Source organism: Lepus europaeus, chromosome 22, assembly GCF_033115175.1.
Source record: "Lepus europaeus isolate LE1 chromosome 22, mLepTim1.pri, whole genome shotgun sequence".
In the NCBI taxonomy this organism is placed as follows: domain Eukaryota; kingdom Metazoa; phylum Chordata; class Mammalia; order Lagomorpha; family Leporidae; genus Lepus; species Lepus europaeus.
The window spans coordinates 9,828,077-9,846,151 of NC_084848.1; the positions used below are offsets into that span (position 1 = coordinate 9,828,077).

Consider the following 18,075-nt stretch of genomic DNA (forward strand, 5'->3'; position numbering starts at 1 on the left):
ACTTGCTCAGGAAGAGAGTTCAGAGGAGACTGACTCTGAACTCGTAGGTACATTAGCAGGTACATTGTCACTGTCTTGTGTGTTGTCAGTCAGACACCACTTGCGGGATGATTTTATTCTAAACCCCCAGAGAGCAGAGTAGGACCAGCGTCTTCAGGGTTGGGAGGCTCACTGCAGATGTGTAAGTAGCTGCTTTGCTGTGGTCTAACCCGGAGCCGCCAGTGAATGAAACTGGTGGAGGTCACGCCGGATGCTGGTTGAGGTGTCAGACCTGGGTTTGAACTTGACGGTGCTACTTCTATGGCTTTGCGATCTTGGCCTTACTGTTTATGTTGCTGATGACAATTTATATAGCATGGCCACTCTGCTCTAAATTCCCCAAATCGATTAAACTCACCTGATGGTTCATCTTTCACAGTCAAGTGGAGTCTCTTATGTGACTCACTGTGGGAACAGGGGGCTTGTCACTGAGGCTGGGGAACTTTGGCGACCACTTGTGCACCGACTCTGACTGGGTGTGGTCCAGGTTCCGCATTGGTGGGCAGACAGGAGTTCTTCATACGGAAAACCTACTGTGCCTTAAAATAGAAGAGCGGGAAGGGCACCTGGGCGCCCTGCGCAGGAGGAAGCATTGAGGGCCTGCCCTGGGGCTGCACCCTGGGCTGGGAGACGCGGGGCCTGCTCCCCTCTCACACAGGCCATTCTTTTTATTTTATTTTAAGATTTATTTATTTGTTTGAAAGGCAGAATGACAGAGAAAGGGAGAGAGGTATATATCTTCCATCTGCTGGTTTACTCCCCAAATGCCTGCAACACATAGGGCTGGGACAGGCTGACTCCAGGGGCCAGCAGTTCCATCCAGGTCTCTCAGGTGGTTGGCAGGGGTCCAAGGACTTGGGCCATCATCTGTCGCCTCCTAGGTACACTAGCAGGAAGCTGGATGGAAGTGTGGAGTAGCTGGGATTCTTACTGGCACTGCAGAATAGTATGTGCGTGTGCCAAGCCGCTCTCTGTGACAGCAGGTAGCGTAGTGGAACAGACACAGCCTTTGCTTTGCTGTCAGATATGTGTGTTGTCCCAGAAGCCCCGCTGTCTGCCCCCCCCCCCCCCCCCCCCCCGCCTCAGTCCCTGCCCTTGTCAGAAGAGAGTGGTGGTGCTTGCCCCAGGGCTGCTGTAGGGTGGAGCAAATAAAGCGGCTGCCATGGTGGGTGGTATAGGAGGTCACTGCAGATATTCCGCTGCCCCACCCATGTCACTGCCAGAGCCCTCCCCCCGCCTCCCCAGCGTGGAGAAACAGTCTGCTGTCTCCTCCCTGTGCGTGGTTAGATCACCGGCACATACCCCAACAGCGGACAGCTTGCTGCTCTTGGCACAGTAAGGTCTGCCTTACTCTTTCTGACGGCCCCACGCTGTTCTGTTACAAGGGTGTTCAATGATTGACTGAGCTGGACAGTCCCATGGGCACCGCCATTTATGTGGCTTCTACAGCTTTGCCTTTTCACACTTCTTGCTCCCTCACCTCCCTAACATCATTTCCCCCTTTCCCTCTCTCTTAAAGATTTATTTATTTATTTGAAATGTGGAGTTACAGACTGAGAGAGAGAGAGAGACAGAGAGAGAGAGAGAGAGAGAGAGAATCATTCATCCTCTGGTTCACTCCCCAAATGGCCGCAATGGCCAGGGCTGGGCCAAGCCAAAGTGAGGAGCTAGGAGCTTCTTCCGGGTCTCCCATGTGGGTGCAGGGGCCCAAGCACTTGGGCCATCTTCCGCTGCTTTCCCAGGTGCATTAGCAGGGAGCTGGATCAGAAGTGAGCAGCAGGGGCACTAACCATATGGCTGCTGGCACTGCAGGCTGTGGCTTAAACCACTGTGCCACAGTGTCACAGCGCTGGGCACACATTGTACCCTTTTAAAAATGCTACCTCCTGTTCCTGCTGGCACTCCCCAGCCTCCTGCTATATCCGTGTTGGTCGCTCTCGTCAGCATCTAATAAGCTGTGTATTAAAGATTTTGTCCTTTCTTCTGGAATGCCAGCTCATGGAAGGGTTTGTCGCTGGCTCACCGCTCAGTGCCTGTGAGCGTGCAGGGCTGTTATGAGCGGCTAGCAGGGAGCTCAGGCCCCGCTTGTTGGATGGCTTGGGGAGACTGCATTGGAGGGGGCAGACGCAAGGGCAAGTTCAGGGAGAGAGAGAATGGCCCCTGTGTGAGTGGGACCGTGGAGGGTCCCGAGTGAAACAGCAGAGTCTCAGAGAACTAGTTCAGCGGGGCTGCTCACTCGTTGCGCATCAATTTTTCACCTTGATGTAACAAGAATTGCAGGGATGTTTCAAGATTATCCGTGACCTCTGGAAGAGTAAAGGGGTAACGCTGTTCGGGAGACCTGCAGCTGAGGCCGGCTGCTCATTGCTGAGGGTAATGGAGTGATTGTTGTACTCTCCAGCCTCAGCTCTACCCAGGCCCCAGTACGTTCCCCAAATAGCAGCAGCGGACGTGTTTTCTAAGCGGTATTGTGAAGCCAGCGGCATTCTGTGCAGCTTTTCTCTTAGTATTGTGTTCAAAGAGCCGCAGCTCTTGTTTGGAAGATAAAAAGGCTGGTGGAGGGGAGCCCCACCAAAGGCTGACTTTGGCCCTAGCATCCGTGTATTTATCAAGCCGAGGAGTGACTTGCTGGTATGTTAGAAGAATGGAGATGAACTTGATTTGTAAGAATAACCAGGCAATTTTTTTTTTTTTTTCAGAACTTACTGCACTGTTCGCTAATTTGGGCTCTTCAATTTGATGTCCATTCTGTTGTTCATAGTCAGGTCAACCTTTTATAAAGAATTTTTAAATCTGTTAGCTATTTCTGTTTATTTGAAAGATGAAGGGTAAGAGTGGAGGCTCTGTTAGTTCACTCCCCAAATGCCTGCCAAAGCCAGGGGGGTGGGCCAGGCTGAAACCAGGAGCTGAGAACCCAATCCAGGTCTCCCACGTGGGTGACAGGGACCCGACTACCTGAGCCCTCGTCTGCTGCCTCCCAGTGTGAGCATTAGAGGAACCTAGGGTCAGAAGTGGAGCTGGGACTTGAACTTTGCCCTCCAGTGTGGGATGTGGCGTCCACGTGGCAGCTTAACTGCTGTGCCAAGTGCCCATCCGCAGGTCACCCATTTGATTCAGTGTTTTATTTGTTGTTTTTCCCCCTAAATATGAGGGGAAAGTCACGCTCCAGTGCCCTCAGAAGAATGAGTCTTTTGGGGACTTGATCCGTGACGTGAACTCCGAGAAGACAGGCATGCAAATCAGGGAGCCCATTGACTGACTGATGCTGAGAGATTATGATGATAGCCAGGCGGGACCGGGGGTGTGAGTGCAGCACATCGGGCCAGGAACTATGGTCCATGGTCCCGACAGAGCACCTGTCTGTGTCTGTCCTGTCTCTGCTCTTGTCATGCGATGGAGGAGCCCAGTAGTTGTGTGGGGGATGGCCGGGCCTGTGAAGCCGGAGTTATCTGCAGTCCAGCCTTTATAGAGCAAGTTTGCCGACCCCTCCCCTCGTGGGGGCTTCCCAGGGAGGCACAGCTGCAGCAAGAGGCCTGCTGGGTGAGCCCAGAATCAGGAAGAAGCTGCTGGTTGGCTCACCCCCATGGGCACTGCCATACCTCCCTGCAGGGCCACTGGGGAGCTCTAGGGACATGGCTATCTCTTGTCTGACCTCGCTGTTGCTGCTTTATGGAATTCTGTAATTACACCTGTCATTTGTTACCTGCCAGCCCTGGGTGAGCCCTGCTCAAGTCCATGTACTCAGGGTTAATAGACCAGCAGGTTCCAGCATTGGGGGGGGAGGGGAGGGGAGGGACTCTGCAGCCCACCAACGTATGTGTTGTGTTACCCCACCTCTACCAAAAAAAGAATCCAACAAAAGCAAATCTGGGGTCACCTCCTGAAGTTACTTATCCGTGGACTTTGCAGGCAGGATAAAAGAAACCTGAATTTAGCTCAATTCAGTTTAGCAGATTAAGGGTTAGGTTCTTGGGCAGGAATTATCTCGTGAGGATGGAGCAGTGCTGGTGCCATTTCCCGACCAGGATGCTGGCTTCTGCCAGAGGTGGAGTGGAGCAGCTGGGGTAAGGCAGGTGGCTGCATCCAAGCGTGGCCCGAGGCCAGGGCACCTGCTGGAAAGGCGGCCTCAGAGGACCAGCGTGTGGCTCCGCAGGTTAAGCAGCTGCTGACATCCCTCATGAGCTCCAGTTCTAGTCCCAGCTGCTCCACTTCCAATCCAGCTCTCTGCTAATTCACCTTGGAAAGCAGCAGAGGATGACCCAAGTGCTTGGGCCCCTGCATCCTCATGGGAGACCGGGATAGATTTCCAGGCTCCTGGCTTTGGCCTGGCTCAGCCCTGGCCATTGCAGCTGTTTGAAGAGTGAACCAGTAGAAGGAAGATCTCTCTTTCTGTCTCTTCTTCCTCCACCCCAACTCTTTCAAATAAATAAATCTTAAAATAAATAAATAAATAGATAGATAGATAAGGCTGGGGCCAGTGTCGTGGCGCATTAGGTTAATCCTCCGCCTGCAGCGCCAGCATCCCATATGGGTGCCGGTTCTAGTCCCAGTTGCTCCTCTTCCAGTCCAGCTCTCTGCTGTGGCCTGGGAAAGCAGTAGATGGCCTAAGTCCTTGGGCCCCTGCACCCGCATGGGAAATCAGGAGGAAGCTCCTGGATCCTGGCTTCGGCGTAGCTCTGGCTGTTGTGGTCATCTGGGGGAGTGAACCAACAGAAGGAAGACTTTTCTGTCTCTCCCTCTCACTGTCTGTAACTCTACCTGTCAAATAAATAATAAAAATCTTAAAAAATAAAAAAATAAGGCAGCCTCAGACCAGAGCTCAGGCCTGCTGAGCCAGGATCTGCACCCTCACAAGACTCCCCAGAGATGCGGGTCCAAGTTCAGGTTGGAGAAGCCGCAGCCTGAGACTGCTGGTTGTGTAAACTTTTGCAGAAGACTCAGGATGTCTTGTTTCCTTCACTCCGCCGATTTGCACAGAATGCCAGGCATAGCATGTTGAGAATGGTTTATTTGGCTTCGAGGTGGGTCCTGCCACAGCTGGCTGCTCGCTCTCTGAGGGCAGAGGCATTGTCCCTGTCCCTGTCGAGGTCCCAGCAGCCAGCACGTGGTCTCGGAGAGCAGTGTTCTAGAGGAGCGGCGAGTGCAGCTAGCCGGGCTTGCGCAGTGGCACTGGAGGCACAGGTCAGCCTTGCGGGCTCCTTCTGCTCTGTGCCACTGTGTCTCAGAGACTGTGTCTTTTCTCTTACCCCGGAGTCGTGGCCGGGCTGTGTTCTGTCTCAGGAAGGCTGCGCTGTTAGAACAGGACACGGGAGACTCTGATGCAGTAATGCAAGGTGGCCAGGACTCAGCCTCACGCCTGCCATGTGCGCTTTAAACATTCATTTAACATTTCAGCATCGAAGTAGGAAATGGTGTGTCTCGTGGTATTTCAGAAAGTTCATAGAAAAATGAAATAAAAAAAGTTTATTTTGGTGCAAAATTTGCAGCCTGGGGCCAACGTTGTAGTGTAGTAGGTTAAGCCTCTGCCTGTGATGCTGGCATCCCATAGGGGCACCAGTCCAAGTTTGGCTGCTCCAATTTCAATCCAGCTCCCTGCTAATGTGCCTGGGAAAGCAGAGGAAGATGACCTAAGTCCTTGGGCCCCTGCACCCACGTGGGAGACCTGGAAGAAGCTCCAGGCTCCTGGCATCAGCCTGGCCCAGCCCTGGCTGTTGTGGCCATTTGGGAAATGAGCCCAGGAACAAATGCTTGCTTATAATTTTTCCAGATGGTTTACCATCAACTTAAATCACTTATCAGTGTTAGCATTGTGCATGCACTGATTTTGACAGACAGTCTTGCATAAGTAATATACATTAATTGTACTAAAAAGAGACAGACAGGAAGAAGAAAATCACCCCCAGCCCCACCCACTCTCTACTGGTAAATTTTTGGATCTGCTGTCTATGCACAATTCATATTACATATATATTCTTTTCTTACGACAGTTTATAGTATGTGGTAGATATTTTCCCAGCGTGATGAATTGTGCAGGTGACTTTTTTAAATCCATTTTGCTTTGAGTTGTGACAAAAGCTTGACAGGGTGCCCGAAGAACTTTCTGGATATTTGATTTATACTTCAACTTGCGGCAAAGGTTGGGATTAGGAGCGTGTGGGCGAGAGGGCAGCCGAGCTAACATAGACGTCGTCTCTGTCTTTGTTGTTGTCCTTGGCGTGCTCTTTCTGACCGTGAAATGGTCCCCTCTTTTTGATCTGTCGGCTGTGATGGTTCTTTACCGGGGGGCCAGTGTTCGGATTGTTCCTTTTTGACCCTGCCTTTCTTCTTTTCAGATCTCTGCAGTTGAAACGCCCAGGGGCACAATGATTTGGAAAGTGGCCACGTTCCTCAGCGTGGCCCTGGGGACTGGCGCCATCACCGTCGGTGTGGACAATCCTGAGAATGGCGGCAAGCACTGGGTGGTGATTGTCGCGGGCTCCAATGGCTGGTACAACTACAGGCACCAGGTGAGCACAGAGCTGCTCGTGCACGTCGCTGGCGTTCTGTGAACGCACTTGGACCTTGTGAAAAAGGACGATTTGGGGAGCCATTCACACACCTGTTAGGCTGGCTACACTACATGTGTTGGTGAGGATGTGGAGAGATTGGAGCCGAATCCATTGCTTGGGGGCTAGCAGATGGTAAGGCTGTTTGGAGGAGTCTAACAGTTGCTTCAGAGTTGCTGTGGGATCAACATAGTTGGGTGTGAGGCTCCGTTGACATTCGGGCCAGTAATTCTTTGATGCGGGGCTGTACCCTATGGGAGGGTGTTAAGCAGCATCCTTGGCCAGCCCCCTATGGATGATGGCAGTGCCCCCCATTGCACGGTCATGACCCAAATACCTTCAGACAGCACTGGAGGTCTCCTGGTGGAGGCCCACTGTGCTCACAACTTCATCTTAGAGTTAAGGAGAGCGAGGAGATGACTTGTGCCACGGGGCAGGTTGAGGCCAGAAGGGACTGAATCCTGGCCTCTAGGTCCCTTTGCCCTTGACACCTCTGCCCAGCTGCTCCCCTCACACCTCCTCCCCCAATCCTGGCACTTTTGCCAGGTCCGCTTATCGGGAGCTGGAGAGAGAGTCCGTGTGTGAGCGGGCAGTGTAACAGCCCGGCCTCCTGGTGGGGCTGCGTAGTGCTGCAGCCATCAGGAGCGCTCTGGCATCCTGGGAAGGTCAAGCCTGGAGTGGCCTCTGACCCAGTGGTCCCACCTCTGGTGGACACCCAGGAGCAATGACAACGCTTGGCCCTACAGGAACTTGCACAGGAAGGTTCATCCCAACCTTACCCGTGGCAGCCCCAGCAGGAGATAACCCCATGTCTGTCAGTTGATGAGTGCATGGACCCAAAGTGTTGTGTATTCTTTTTTTTTTTTTTTTAATAAGATTTATTTGAAAGTCAGAGCTATGGAGAGAGAGAGAAACAGACAAAGAGAGCTCTTCCATCTGCTGGTTCACTCCCCAGATGGTTTCAACAACCAGGGCTGAGTAGGCCAAAGCCAGGAGCTAGGAGCTTCTTCCAGGTCTTCCACCTGAGTGCAGGGGCCCAAGCACCTAGGCCATCCACAGCTGCTTTCCCAGGTCATTAACAGGGAGCTGGATTGGAAGTGGAGCAGCCAGGACTCAAACTGGCGCTCCAACATGGGATGCCGGTGTTGCAGGCAGCGGCTTAACCCACTGTGCCACAGTGCCAGCCCTTAAAGCAGTATATTCCTGTGAGGGACTATTTGGCCATAAAAAGAATGAAATACTGACGTGTGGTTCAACGTGGACGAACCTTAAAGATGTGCCACGTAGAAGAAGTCCATCACAAAGTCCACACGTTTTATGACTGCAGTTGATTGAAACGGCAAATCAGGCAAATCTAGAGGTAAGAGTGGAGGATGGTGGAGAGGGCGGGGGAAGAGAGAACGGAAAGTGACTGCAAGTGTTTTTGAGGTTCTGGGTGGGTTTTTTTTTAGGTAGTGAAAATATTCTGGAATTAGATAGTGGTGATGGTTGCACAATGTAGTGAATATACCAGAAACCACTGAACACATGTTTTAAAAGATGGGATTTTTTTTTTTTTTTTTTTTGACAGGCAGAGTGGACAGTGAGAGAGAGAGACAGAGAGAAAGGTCTTCCTTTTGCCGTTGGTTCACCCTCCAAGATGGGATTTTAGGCCGGCGCCGCGGCTCAACAGGCTAATCCTCTGCCTTGCGGCGCCGGCACATCGGGTTCTAGTCCCGGTCGGGGCACCGATCCTGTCCTGGTTGCCCCTCTTCCAGGCCAGCTCTCTGCTGTGGCCAGGGAGTGCAGTGGAGGATGGCCCAAGTCCTTGGGCCCTACACCCCATGGGAGACCAGGATAAGAACCTGGCTCCTGCCATCGGATCAGCGCGGTGCGCCGGCCGCAGCACGCCAACCGCGGCAGTCATTGGAGGGTGAACCAACGGCAAAGGAAGACTTTCTCTCTGTCTCTCTCTCTCACTGTCCACTCTGCCTGTCAAAAAAAAAAAAAAAAAAAAAAAAAAAAGACGGGATTTTATGGTGTGTGACTTGTAGCTCAGCAGAGCTTTCTGTTATTCTGAAAAATTCGTTTGATCTTTTCATTCTTGGAAGTAAGATGCTTGGACCAGTGCAGTATCTACGTGTTGGGCTCTCTTCTAAGAGCGCTGTACACAGGTGAATGCCGGTAGCCCCACGCTGAGGCTGTGTGTGGCAGGTGCAGTTCTTACCCGCTCTCTACAAATGACTGGGTGGAGGCAGGATCAGGTTGGAGGTTTGCCTGTCGTGGCTGATCTGGCACATAGTGGAGCCAGGATTCCAACCCAGGCTGATGGTTCTAGAGCACCTTGTCCACTGGAGACCCATGTGTGTCATGATAAACGTCCTAGTGGCCACATTTATAACAAGGAAAAATGACAGTGAGAGTTTGGCCTAGCGGTTAAAATGCTGGTTAAGGCATGCGTCTCTCAGGGCTGGCATTGTGGCATAGTGGGTAAAGCTGCTGCCTGCAATGCTAACATCCCATATGGGCACTGGTTCAAGTCCTGGCTGCTCCTCTTCCAATCCAGCTCTCTGCTAATGCACCTGGGAAAGCAGCAGAAAATGGCCCAAGCGCTTGGGCCCCCTGCACCCATGTGGGAGACCTGGATGAAACTCCTGGCCTTGGCCTGGCCCAGCCCTGGCTGTTGCAGCCATTTGGGGAATGAATCAGTGGGTAGAAGATCTCTGTCTTTCTCCTTCTCTCTGTGTAACTGACTTTGAAATAAAATTAAATAAATATTAAAAAAAAAAAAAAAAAAAAGCAAACAGATGTGCCACACTGGCGTGTTGGGGTTGGTTCCTGGCTCTGGCTCTTGACTCTGGTTTCTGGACAGACAGTGCAGACCCTTGGTGGCAGTACTGGGGATCAAGTGATTGGATTCTTTTTTTTTTTTTTTTCCTAAATATTTATTTGAAGGGCAGAGTTACAGAGACAGGTCAGGGGTGGGGGAGAGAAAAAGGTCTTCCATCCACTGTTCACTCCCCAAATGGCCGCAATGACCAGGGCTGGGTCAGGCTGAAGCTGGGTCAGGAGCTTCATCTGGGTCTCCCACATGGGTGCAGGGGCCCAAGGACTTGGGCCATCTTCTATTGCTTTCCCAGGCCATAGCAGAGAGCTGGATTGGAAGTGGATCAGCTGGGACTTGAACTGGTACCTATACAGGATGCCAGTGTTGCAGGCAGCAGCTTAACCTGCTACACCACAACGCTGGCCCCTAGTAATTGGATCCTTTCCACTGAGGTAGGAGACCTGGATTGAGCACCCGGCTTCTGGCTCCAGCCCTCGCCATTGCAGGCATTTGGGGAATGAACCTGAATGCTCTCTCTGTCTCTTTCTCTCTTTTAAAGATTTATTTTATTTATTTGAAAGGCAGAGTTACAGAGAATAGGAGAGAGAGAGAAAGAGAAAGAGAGTTCCTCCATCCACTGGTTCACTCCCCAATGGCCACAAGGGCTGGGACTAGGCCAGGCCAAAGCAGGAGCCAGGAGCTTCTTCTGGGTCTCCCCTTGGGTTGAGGGCTCAAGCTCTTGGGCCATCCTCCGCTGCTTTCCCAGGCACATTAACAGGGAGCTGGATGGGAAATGGAGCAGCCTGCAGTGGAACCAACACCCATATGGGATGCCAATGTCGCAGGCTGCAGCTTAACCCACGATGCTGCAATGCTGGCCCCACATCTCCCTTTCTCTGTTTCTCAATAAAATAAATAAAAAGTAAAAATAAACTCAAACAAGATGAAATAGATCTTAGTGTCTTACCCAGCCCGAGAGGTCCAAAGCATTGTCATCTCCGCCTGGGACCATGGAGAAAGCTAACCGCAAGGCCTCTCAGCCTCTGTTGTTCAGAGCCACTGAAGGCCAAGGGGTGTTTACATCCTCGGGGCATCTCCGTTCGGACGAGCCCCACCGTGAGAGCTCGGTGGCCGGGAGCAGCCAGTGGCTGCCGGATTAGGACAGCGCATATGTAGTCTCTTCCCAACCCGGGCAGAGCTGCCTCTCTGGAGAGACTGGGCCATGGCCATTTCCTTCCCGCCGTGTGGGTTTTCACATCCGTAGGTTGGTAGCTGACATCCCTACCAGCTCTAAGATTTGGTGATTCTTGAATGACTCATGTCTCGATTGGTTTCAGCGTGTTAACCAAATAGGAAGTTTGGTGTGATTACAAAGTTGTTACCGGCCCAAGGGATGGGGCTCCTGCCGTCTACGTGAGAGTCTTGGATTGAGCTCTTGGCTCCTGGCTTTGGCCCTTGACCTGGCTCAGGGCTGTTACAGGCATGTGGGGAGTTAAGCAGTAGATTGGAACCACCCCACCCCACCCCCTCAGAAAACCCTGTGCCTCCGCACAACGATGCCTTTTCCTTTCCTAACCTCAGAGCTGACACGTTCAGAAAAGGAGCAAACCGGGGCTCTGCCATGTAATCCCTCAGCTTCTACCCGCCCTGCCCAGGAGCCCAGAAACTAAGTTATTCAGCACAGGGTGCTGGCTGTGAACTCGCTGGGTCATCACTCAGCCCGGCTTGTATGCAACCACCTTTCGAAAACAGTATTGGTGAAACGTCATTTAGGATAAGTTATCCAGTTACCCTTTGTTCCTAGAAGCCCCTTTATCAAAAGTGCTGCTGGCTTCCCTGGGCACAGCGCTGGACCTTGCAGTAGAATGGAAGGCGGGCAGAGGAAGAGGCCACAGCCGGAAACCTTGGTCCCCAAGGAAGAGCGGATGGTGGCCTGAAGGCTGTGTAGATACGGACCGGGTGCCTCGTCACCCTGACCACGGCCTGTGCTCACTTTCTTAACCTCGGAGGCTAATCACAGAGGGAACATCGGAGAGGACGTATTCATAGGGGTTTAGATTTTCCTTGGGGGAACACAGCGTGCCTCCCCAAGATCTTTTGTTATAGAAAGTGGACCTGCCATGGCGCCTTTGTTTTATGGTGGTTTCTTTATTTATTTAAGCCGTGTTTTGTCTTGACCAAATTGGGGTTCTCTGTGTTCCGTTTCTGGCTGGAGCTAACACAGGGTGGTGCTGGGGATGCAGGCAGGACCTCTGCCGGTGTGGGGGCCGGGAACCGAGCAGCAGTGAATGTGCTGGAAGGGTGAGGCAGGCGGGCATGGGAAATGGACAGCTGCCCAACACGAGGGCCAGGGCTGGCCGGGGATGGGGTGGGAGCACAGGGCACCTCGGAGACGGTCTTGGCGAGATGGCCAGGGCTGGGAGGGAGGGGCCGGCATTTGGAAGGATGACCCGGGTGCTCTCATAGGCTGTGGCTGTCTTACCCACTAGGCCTAACACCTGCCCTCGCAGCCCCATTGTAAGAAGGATACACAGAGGCTGCACACCGTCCTGGCTCATGCAGCCGGCAGGGGTGGAGCTGGGGGCTGATGCTCAGTGCTGTGTCTCTGAGTCCCGGCTCACGCAGCCGGCAGGTGGGGAGCTGGGGGCTGACGCGCAGTGCTGTGTCTCTGAGTCCCAGCTCACGCAGCCAGCAGGTGGAGAGCTGGGGGCTGACGCGCAGTGCTGTGCCTCTGAGTCCCGGCTCACGCAGCCCGCAGGTGGGGAGCTGGGGGCTGACGTGCAGTGCTGTGTCTCTGAGTCCCGGCTCACGCAGCCCGCAGGTGGGGAGCTGGGGGCTGACGTGCAGTGCTGTGTCTCAGCGGTCCTGGCTCACGCAGCTGGCAGGGGTGGAGCTGGTGGCTGACGCGCAGTGCTGTGTCTCTGAGTCCTGGCTCACGAAGCCGGCAGGTGGGGAGCTGGGGGCTGACGTGCAGTGTTGTGCCTCTGCAGTCTGCGCCCAGGAGCACTCTTCTCTGTAGTCATGTGGCTTGGGTATCCTGGCACCACTTCATCATCTTCTACTTTATACGTACGTTAGTTATTTATTTGTATCTATTTGAAAGGCAGAACGAGAGAGCAAGATCCCAAGATCTTCCATCCTCTGGTTTATCCCCAAATGCACTCTACAGCCAGGGGAAGGCCAGGCCGACGTCAGGAGCCTGGACCTCCGTGCAGGGCTCTCCCGAGTGGCGAGGGCCCAAGTCCCTGAGCCGGCATCGCTGCCTGCAGGGCGCGCAGCACCTGGAAGCTGAATCGGAGCAGAGTGAGGGCTCAACCCCCCGTCGTCTTCTGGTTTAGAGCAGCACCTCATTTCTCTTTTATTAAAATATTAACACATGCCAAAGCTTCCGGGAATCTTAGAAAATACAGATACGCAAAGGAAAGCGGTCACTTCTCTTCCGAATCACCGTTGGTGCCTTTGCGTTCTGAAAATGAGGAACACAGCAGAATCTCCCTGGTGACAGAGCAGACCTCTCCATGTTGGCCCACGTAGTTTTCCACAGGGGTCTCGGGAGGGGGAGGGGTGATGGAGAACGATGAGCCTGGGGCCTCTGGCCAGGAGCCCCAGCCTTAGGGCACAGAGCCTGAACGAGGCCTAGAGAGGCGGAATCTTGCAGGAGCTGTGAGTGCCAGCTCCCGGGGCGAGGGATAGTGAGCTCGGGCGGGAGGAGGGTTGGAGGGCAGCTTCCTGAGGGCAAGCGAGAGGTGGGCGTGGAGGGTGCGGGGACTCCCCCAGCAGGAGCTGGGGGAGGTGGGCGTGGAGGGTGCTGGGACTCCCCCAGGAGGAGCTGGGGGAGGTGGGCGTGGAGGGTGCGGGGACTCCCCCAGGAGGAAGTGGGCTTGGAGGGTGCGGGGACTCCCCAGGAGGAGCTGGGGGGAGGGGCGTGTGTTCCCCATGGAGGGAAGAGCATATAGTGGCAATAGGAACTCAAACTTGAGAATGGTCAGAACCATTCTAAGCAGGGTGCTTCCCTGTGTACTAAGCCCGGCCCTCCTGTGGTTTGAATGCTGAGGAGTGGAGCTGCAAACCCAGATCCTCTCTATTTTTCTACTCTGTCATCATGATCATGATGACCTGCCTTCAGATAAGCTATCCTCATGATCACAAGATGGCTGCGGCAGCTCCAGATGTCACAGCCAAACTAAACCCTGTACAGGAAAAGAGGCCATCATTATGTCTTATCTGTTTGGCTCTCTCCTGATCAGAATACAAACTTGTTTTCTGGAGCCGTGGGTGAACTTTGCCCTATGTCTGTCTGACCAGCACGGATCACATGCTCATGTTTATATTCAAACCTGTGCTTGGTGAGGGGAAAGGAATTTCTGTTTGTGACTCAGGGAAGCGCCTGACCACTGGAGCAGGGCAGGTCATCTGAGCAAAGCCAGGCCCCTGACAAAGGAGCAGGGTGGCCCAGGTAGAAGGGGACTGGGAACCAGGGAGAACGTGGCTGGCAGCTGGGCTGGGGCTGGGCTGGAGCTGGGTTCTAGGCTGTGGCTCAGCTCTAGGCTAGAACCGGGTGCTGTGCTGGGGCGCTGCAGGGAGCCCACTGCGGCCACCGCAAACCTCAGAGCAGAATCTGCAGTTTAACGCGTTCAGACAATAAGGCAGGGAAGCGGAGAGCAGGGGTCGCATGTGGTTCTATGGAGTCCACGGCCATGCGTTCCTCATGACCCCGTGCTGCCTGTAGCTGCACTAATTGCCCACGCCCTCATCACACCCCGTGTCTCAGTCCCACTGCCCTCCCCCCTAGTCCCTTCTCACTCCGCCTCTTTAAAAGCATGTTTCTTTCTTAAAAATATAAAAGTGGTATTTACAGAGCCAGCACTGTGGCGTAGCAGGTTAAGTCACCACCTGCGACGCCAGCATCCTGCATGGCCACCAGTTGCTGTTCCTGTTTCCCATCTCTCTGTCTCTCTCTCTCTCTCTAACTTTTTCAAGTAAATAAATACATCTTGTTTTCTAAAACAACAGTGGTATTTTGTACTAACGTGGATTAACCTCAAAAAGCATCACACCGGGGTGGATGCCTGGTACACTGGTTGGGATGCTGTTTGAGACACTGACATCTCCTGTCAGGGTGCCCAGCCCCAGCCCAGAGCCCAGCTGAAGCCCCAACCCCAGCCCAGAGCCCCGCCCTGTGCCCAGGCCCAGCTGAAGCCCCAGCCCAGAGCCTAGCCGCAGCCCAGTGCCCAGCCCCAGCCGTGTGCCTAGACCCAGGCATGCTCAAGGTATGGTTGCCTGTCAGGGAGCAGTCCTGGCTAGAAGGTGGATCCCTTCACAGTGACCATGACTCGGGTCATGCCCGTTGTATTTAGACTTTGCTCCAAGCCCGTTGCCTTTGTGCAGCCGACAGGTGGCTGGGTAGAGGCAGTAGGTACTTGAGCAGCCAGGACAGCGTCGGGCGTCGGGCAGCCACGGGGTCCTGGTGAGACAGCCAGAACTCCTGACGCAAGCTGGGAAAGTGGCTGAGTCATGGCAGTCTCTGCTCGTCATCCCAGAGGGCTCGGCCCTTCTTAGGAAGCCTTGCTCACCACCTCCTCTCCAGAATGAACTCCTGTGGCTTTCCTGTTCCTAAGGAGGAAAATGCAGAGGTCAGACATGTTCAAGGCAAGTAACTCAGGTCGTTTTGACACCATTGGTTGAAGCTCGCTTTTCTTTCTTTCCACGCCAGTCAACACTTGACCCTAACACAGAACCCCTGTCCGCTAACGTTGGTAGTGGCAGCCAAGTAGCTCCAAGGGCCCTGGAGAGAACCACGTCCTGGCTCAGAGACCCGTGCATGAGGGGGACAGAGCGCGTGGCCGTCGGAGTCAGGAGGCCTGGCCAAACCTCTGAGCAGCCATGGCCTTGCCTGAGCTCGCCCACATCTGTAGAATGTGGGTAGAAGCACCTGCCTTTCCAGGTGCTCTTGGAGCCCCCACAGCACAGGACACAGTAGCCGGGCTCGCTGCAGCTGCCCCTGTGGAAGTCGAGAGCCTGGCTGAGACACGGTGATTCTCCCATTCCAAGTGAAAGGACTTGAAGGCTTTTTAGTAAGTTCAGCAAGCTGTGCAAACATCGCCATTAGATGTTCTGGAACATTCCCAGTACTCTTGACACATTTGCAGTTCCTACCTCCAGCCCCAGACAAGTGCTAATCTCTACTGTCTATGAATTTATCTTTTCTGAACCTTACATAGAAATGGAATTATATAATGTACAGTCTTTTGTGCCTAGCTCCTCTTAGAATATTTTTTTTCTTTTCATTTCTTTCATTTAAAAGCCAGGGGGACAAAAAGAGAGAGATACAGAGAGAACACTTACATCTGTTGGTTCCCTCGGCAATTGCTTGCAACAGTCAGGCTTGGCCAGGCCAAACGGGAGACTAGAACTCAATCCAGGTCTTCTGTTGGTTCACCCCCCAAATGGCCACTATGGCCGGAGCTGCGCAGATCTGAAGCCAGGAGCCAGGTGCTTCCTGCTGGTCTCCATGGGGTGCAGGGCCCAAGCACTTGGGCCATCCTCCACTGCCCTCCTGGGCCACAGCAGAGAGCTGGCCTGGAAGAGGAGTGGGTGGCAGGGGTCCAGTTACCTGGGCCATCACCGCCGCCCGCAAGGCTGTGCGTTAGTGGGAAGCTGTGTCAGACGCGGAGGAGCCGGTTTGCTGGCGTTGTGACGCGGGGGTTTGGCTGCTGCTTGCAACACTGGCACCTCGTAGTGCAGGGCTGGTTTGAGTCCTGGCTATTGCAGTTCCAATCCAGCTTCCTGCCAGTGTGCCTAGAAAGAGAGCAGAAAATGGCCCAGGTACTTGGACCCTTGCCACCTATGAGGGTGACCAGGATGGAGTTCGTGGCTCCTGGCTTCAACTTGGTCCAGATCTGGTTGTTGTAGCCATTTGGGAAGTGAACTAGCAGATGGAATTCTCTGTCTCTCCCTATCTCCTGTCGCTCTGGCTTTCAAATGAATGAATGAATGAATGAATTTTTTAAAAGATTATTTATTTGAAAGGCAGAATTATAGAGGCAGAGGCAAAGAGAGAGGGGTGAGAGAGAGGGAGAGGTCTTCCATCTGCTGGTTCACTCCCCAAATGGCTGCAACGGCTGGAGCTGCGCCAATCCGAAGGCAGCAGCCAAGAGCTTCTTCTGGGCATCCCATGTGGGTGCAGGGGCCCAAGGACTTGGACCATCTTGTAGTGCTTTTCCTAGGTCATAGCAGTGAGCCATTTGGGAAGTAGGGTAGCTGGGACTTGAACCAGCACCCATATGGGTTGCCAGCCCTGCAGGCTACGGCTTTACCCACTATGCCACAGCGCCGGCCCCATGAATGAATGAATCTTTAAAAATAAATAAACATCTTAACTGTGCACTAAATACCCACCCCAGTGCAATGTTTTTGAAGTTTATCCGTGTTGTGTCCCGTGTCAGTGGTTCACTACTTCTGATCGTCAGCGTTCCACGGTGCGCGTAGACCTCCTTCTCCCTGGCGTTCACCAGCTGACGGACATCTGGGTTGTTTCTAACTCTCCGTCACTCTGAACAGTGTTAAGAACATAGGTGTGCAACTCTTGGTGCAGATAAAAGTCTTTGGTTTTCTTGGGTACTTACCTGAGGGTAGAATTGTTGCATCATTTAGTAAGACTGTTAAAAGCTTATCCAGAACGGCTGCACTCACGAGTAATTTACAGAGGTTCCCGGTTCTTTGATCCTTGCTGTCCACTTGTTATTGTCTGGCTCTGAAGTGGCATCTCGTCGTTCTAACGTGTGTTTCCCTAGTGACTAATAACACTGAGCATCTTTTCATGTGTGCATTAGCTATTTGCACATCTACTTAAGTGAAAATCTTACTCAGGTCTTTTGTCTCACTAGGCTAATCCTCCGCCTGCGACGCTGGCACCCCAGGTTCTAGTCCCGGTCGGGCCGCCGAATTCTGTCCCGGTTGCCCCTCTTTCAGTCCAGCTCTCTGCTGTGACCCAGGAAGGCAGTGGAGGTTGGCCCAAGTGCTTGGGCCCTGCACCTGCATGGGAGACCAGGAGGAAGCACCTGGCTCCTGGCTTCGGATCGGCGCAGTGCCAGCCGTGGCGGCCATTTGGGGAGTGAACCAATGGAAGGGGAAGACCTTTCTGTCTGTCTGTCTCTCTCTCACTGTGTAACTCTGCTTGTTTAAAGATAAAATCTTATTCAGGTCTTTTACCTATTCTTTGGTTCAGCCAACTGCCTTACTGAGGTGTGAGAATTCTTAGAATCTTCTGGATACAGGTTTTATCAGATGTTTTGTAAATATCTTCTCCTAGCCTCTGGCTTGTCTTTTCAGTTTCTCGATGGTGTCTTTGAAGCAGTATACTTCTTGATTTTGATGAGGTCTGCTTTATGAAATTTTTCTTTTACAGACCACTCGTTTGGTGTCATCTGACATCCTTTCAGTAATAACTCAGGGTCCTGAACATTTTCTCTTATGTTATTGTCTAAAAGTTTTATTCTAGTCCTTACATTTAAGTCTGTGATCCATTTTTAAAATGATTTATTTATTAGGGCTGGCACTGTGGTGTACTGGGTTAAGTTAACACCTGCAGTGCTGGCATCTCGTGTGGGCACCTGTTTGAGTCCGGCTGTTCCACTTCTGATCCAGCTCCCTGCTGATGAGCCTGGGAAGGCAGCGGAGGACAGT

The 18,075-nt window shown here is 53.0% G+C and overlaps 2 protein-coding genes across 3 annotated transcripts in view; one reads left to right on the plus strand and one right to left on the minus strand.

Annotated features, from left to right (window-relative positions):
• Positions 1 to 18,075, minus strand: part of RIN3 (Ras and Rab interactor 3) — a 328,519-nt gene that overhangs the window by 193,253 nt on the left and 117,191 nt on the right. The window lies entirely within an intron of this gene.
• Positions 1 to 18,075, plus strand: part of LGMN (legumain) — a 40,217-nt gene that overhangs the window by 4,286 nt on the left and 17,856 nt on the right. For both annotated transcript variants that reach the window (XM_062181171.1, XM_062181172.1), the window contains exon 2: positions 6,372 to 6,545. In XM_062181171.1, the coding sequence (XP_062037155.1) occupies positions 6,402 to 6,545 (144 nt within the window). In that variant the 5' untranslated portion in view covers positions 6,372 to 6,401. The remainder of the gene's footprint in view (positions 1 to 6,371; positions 6,546 to 18,075) is intronic.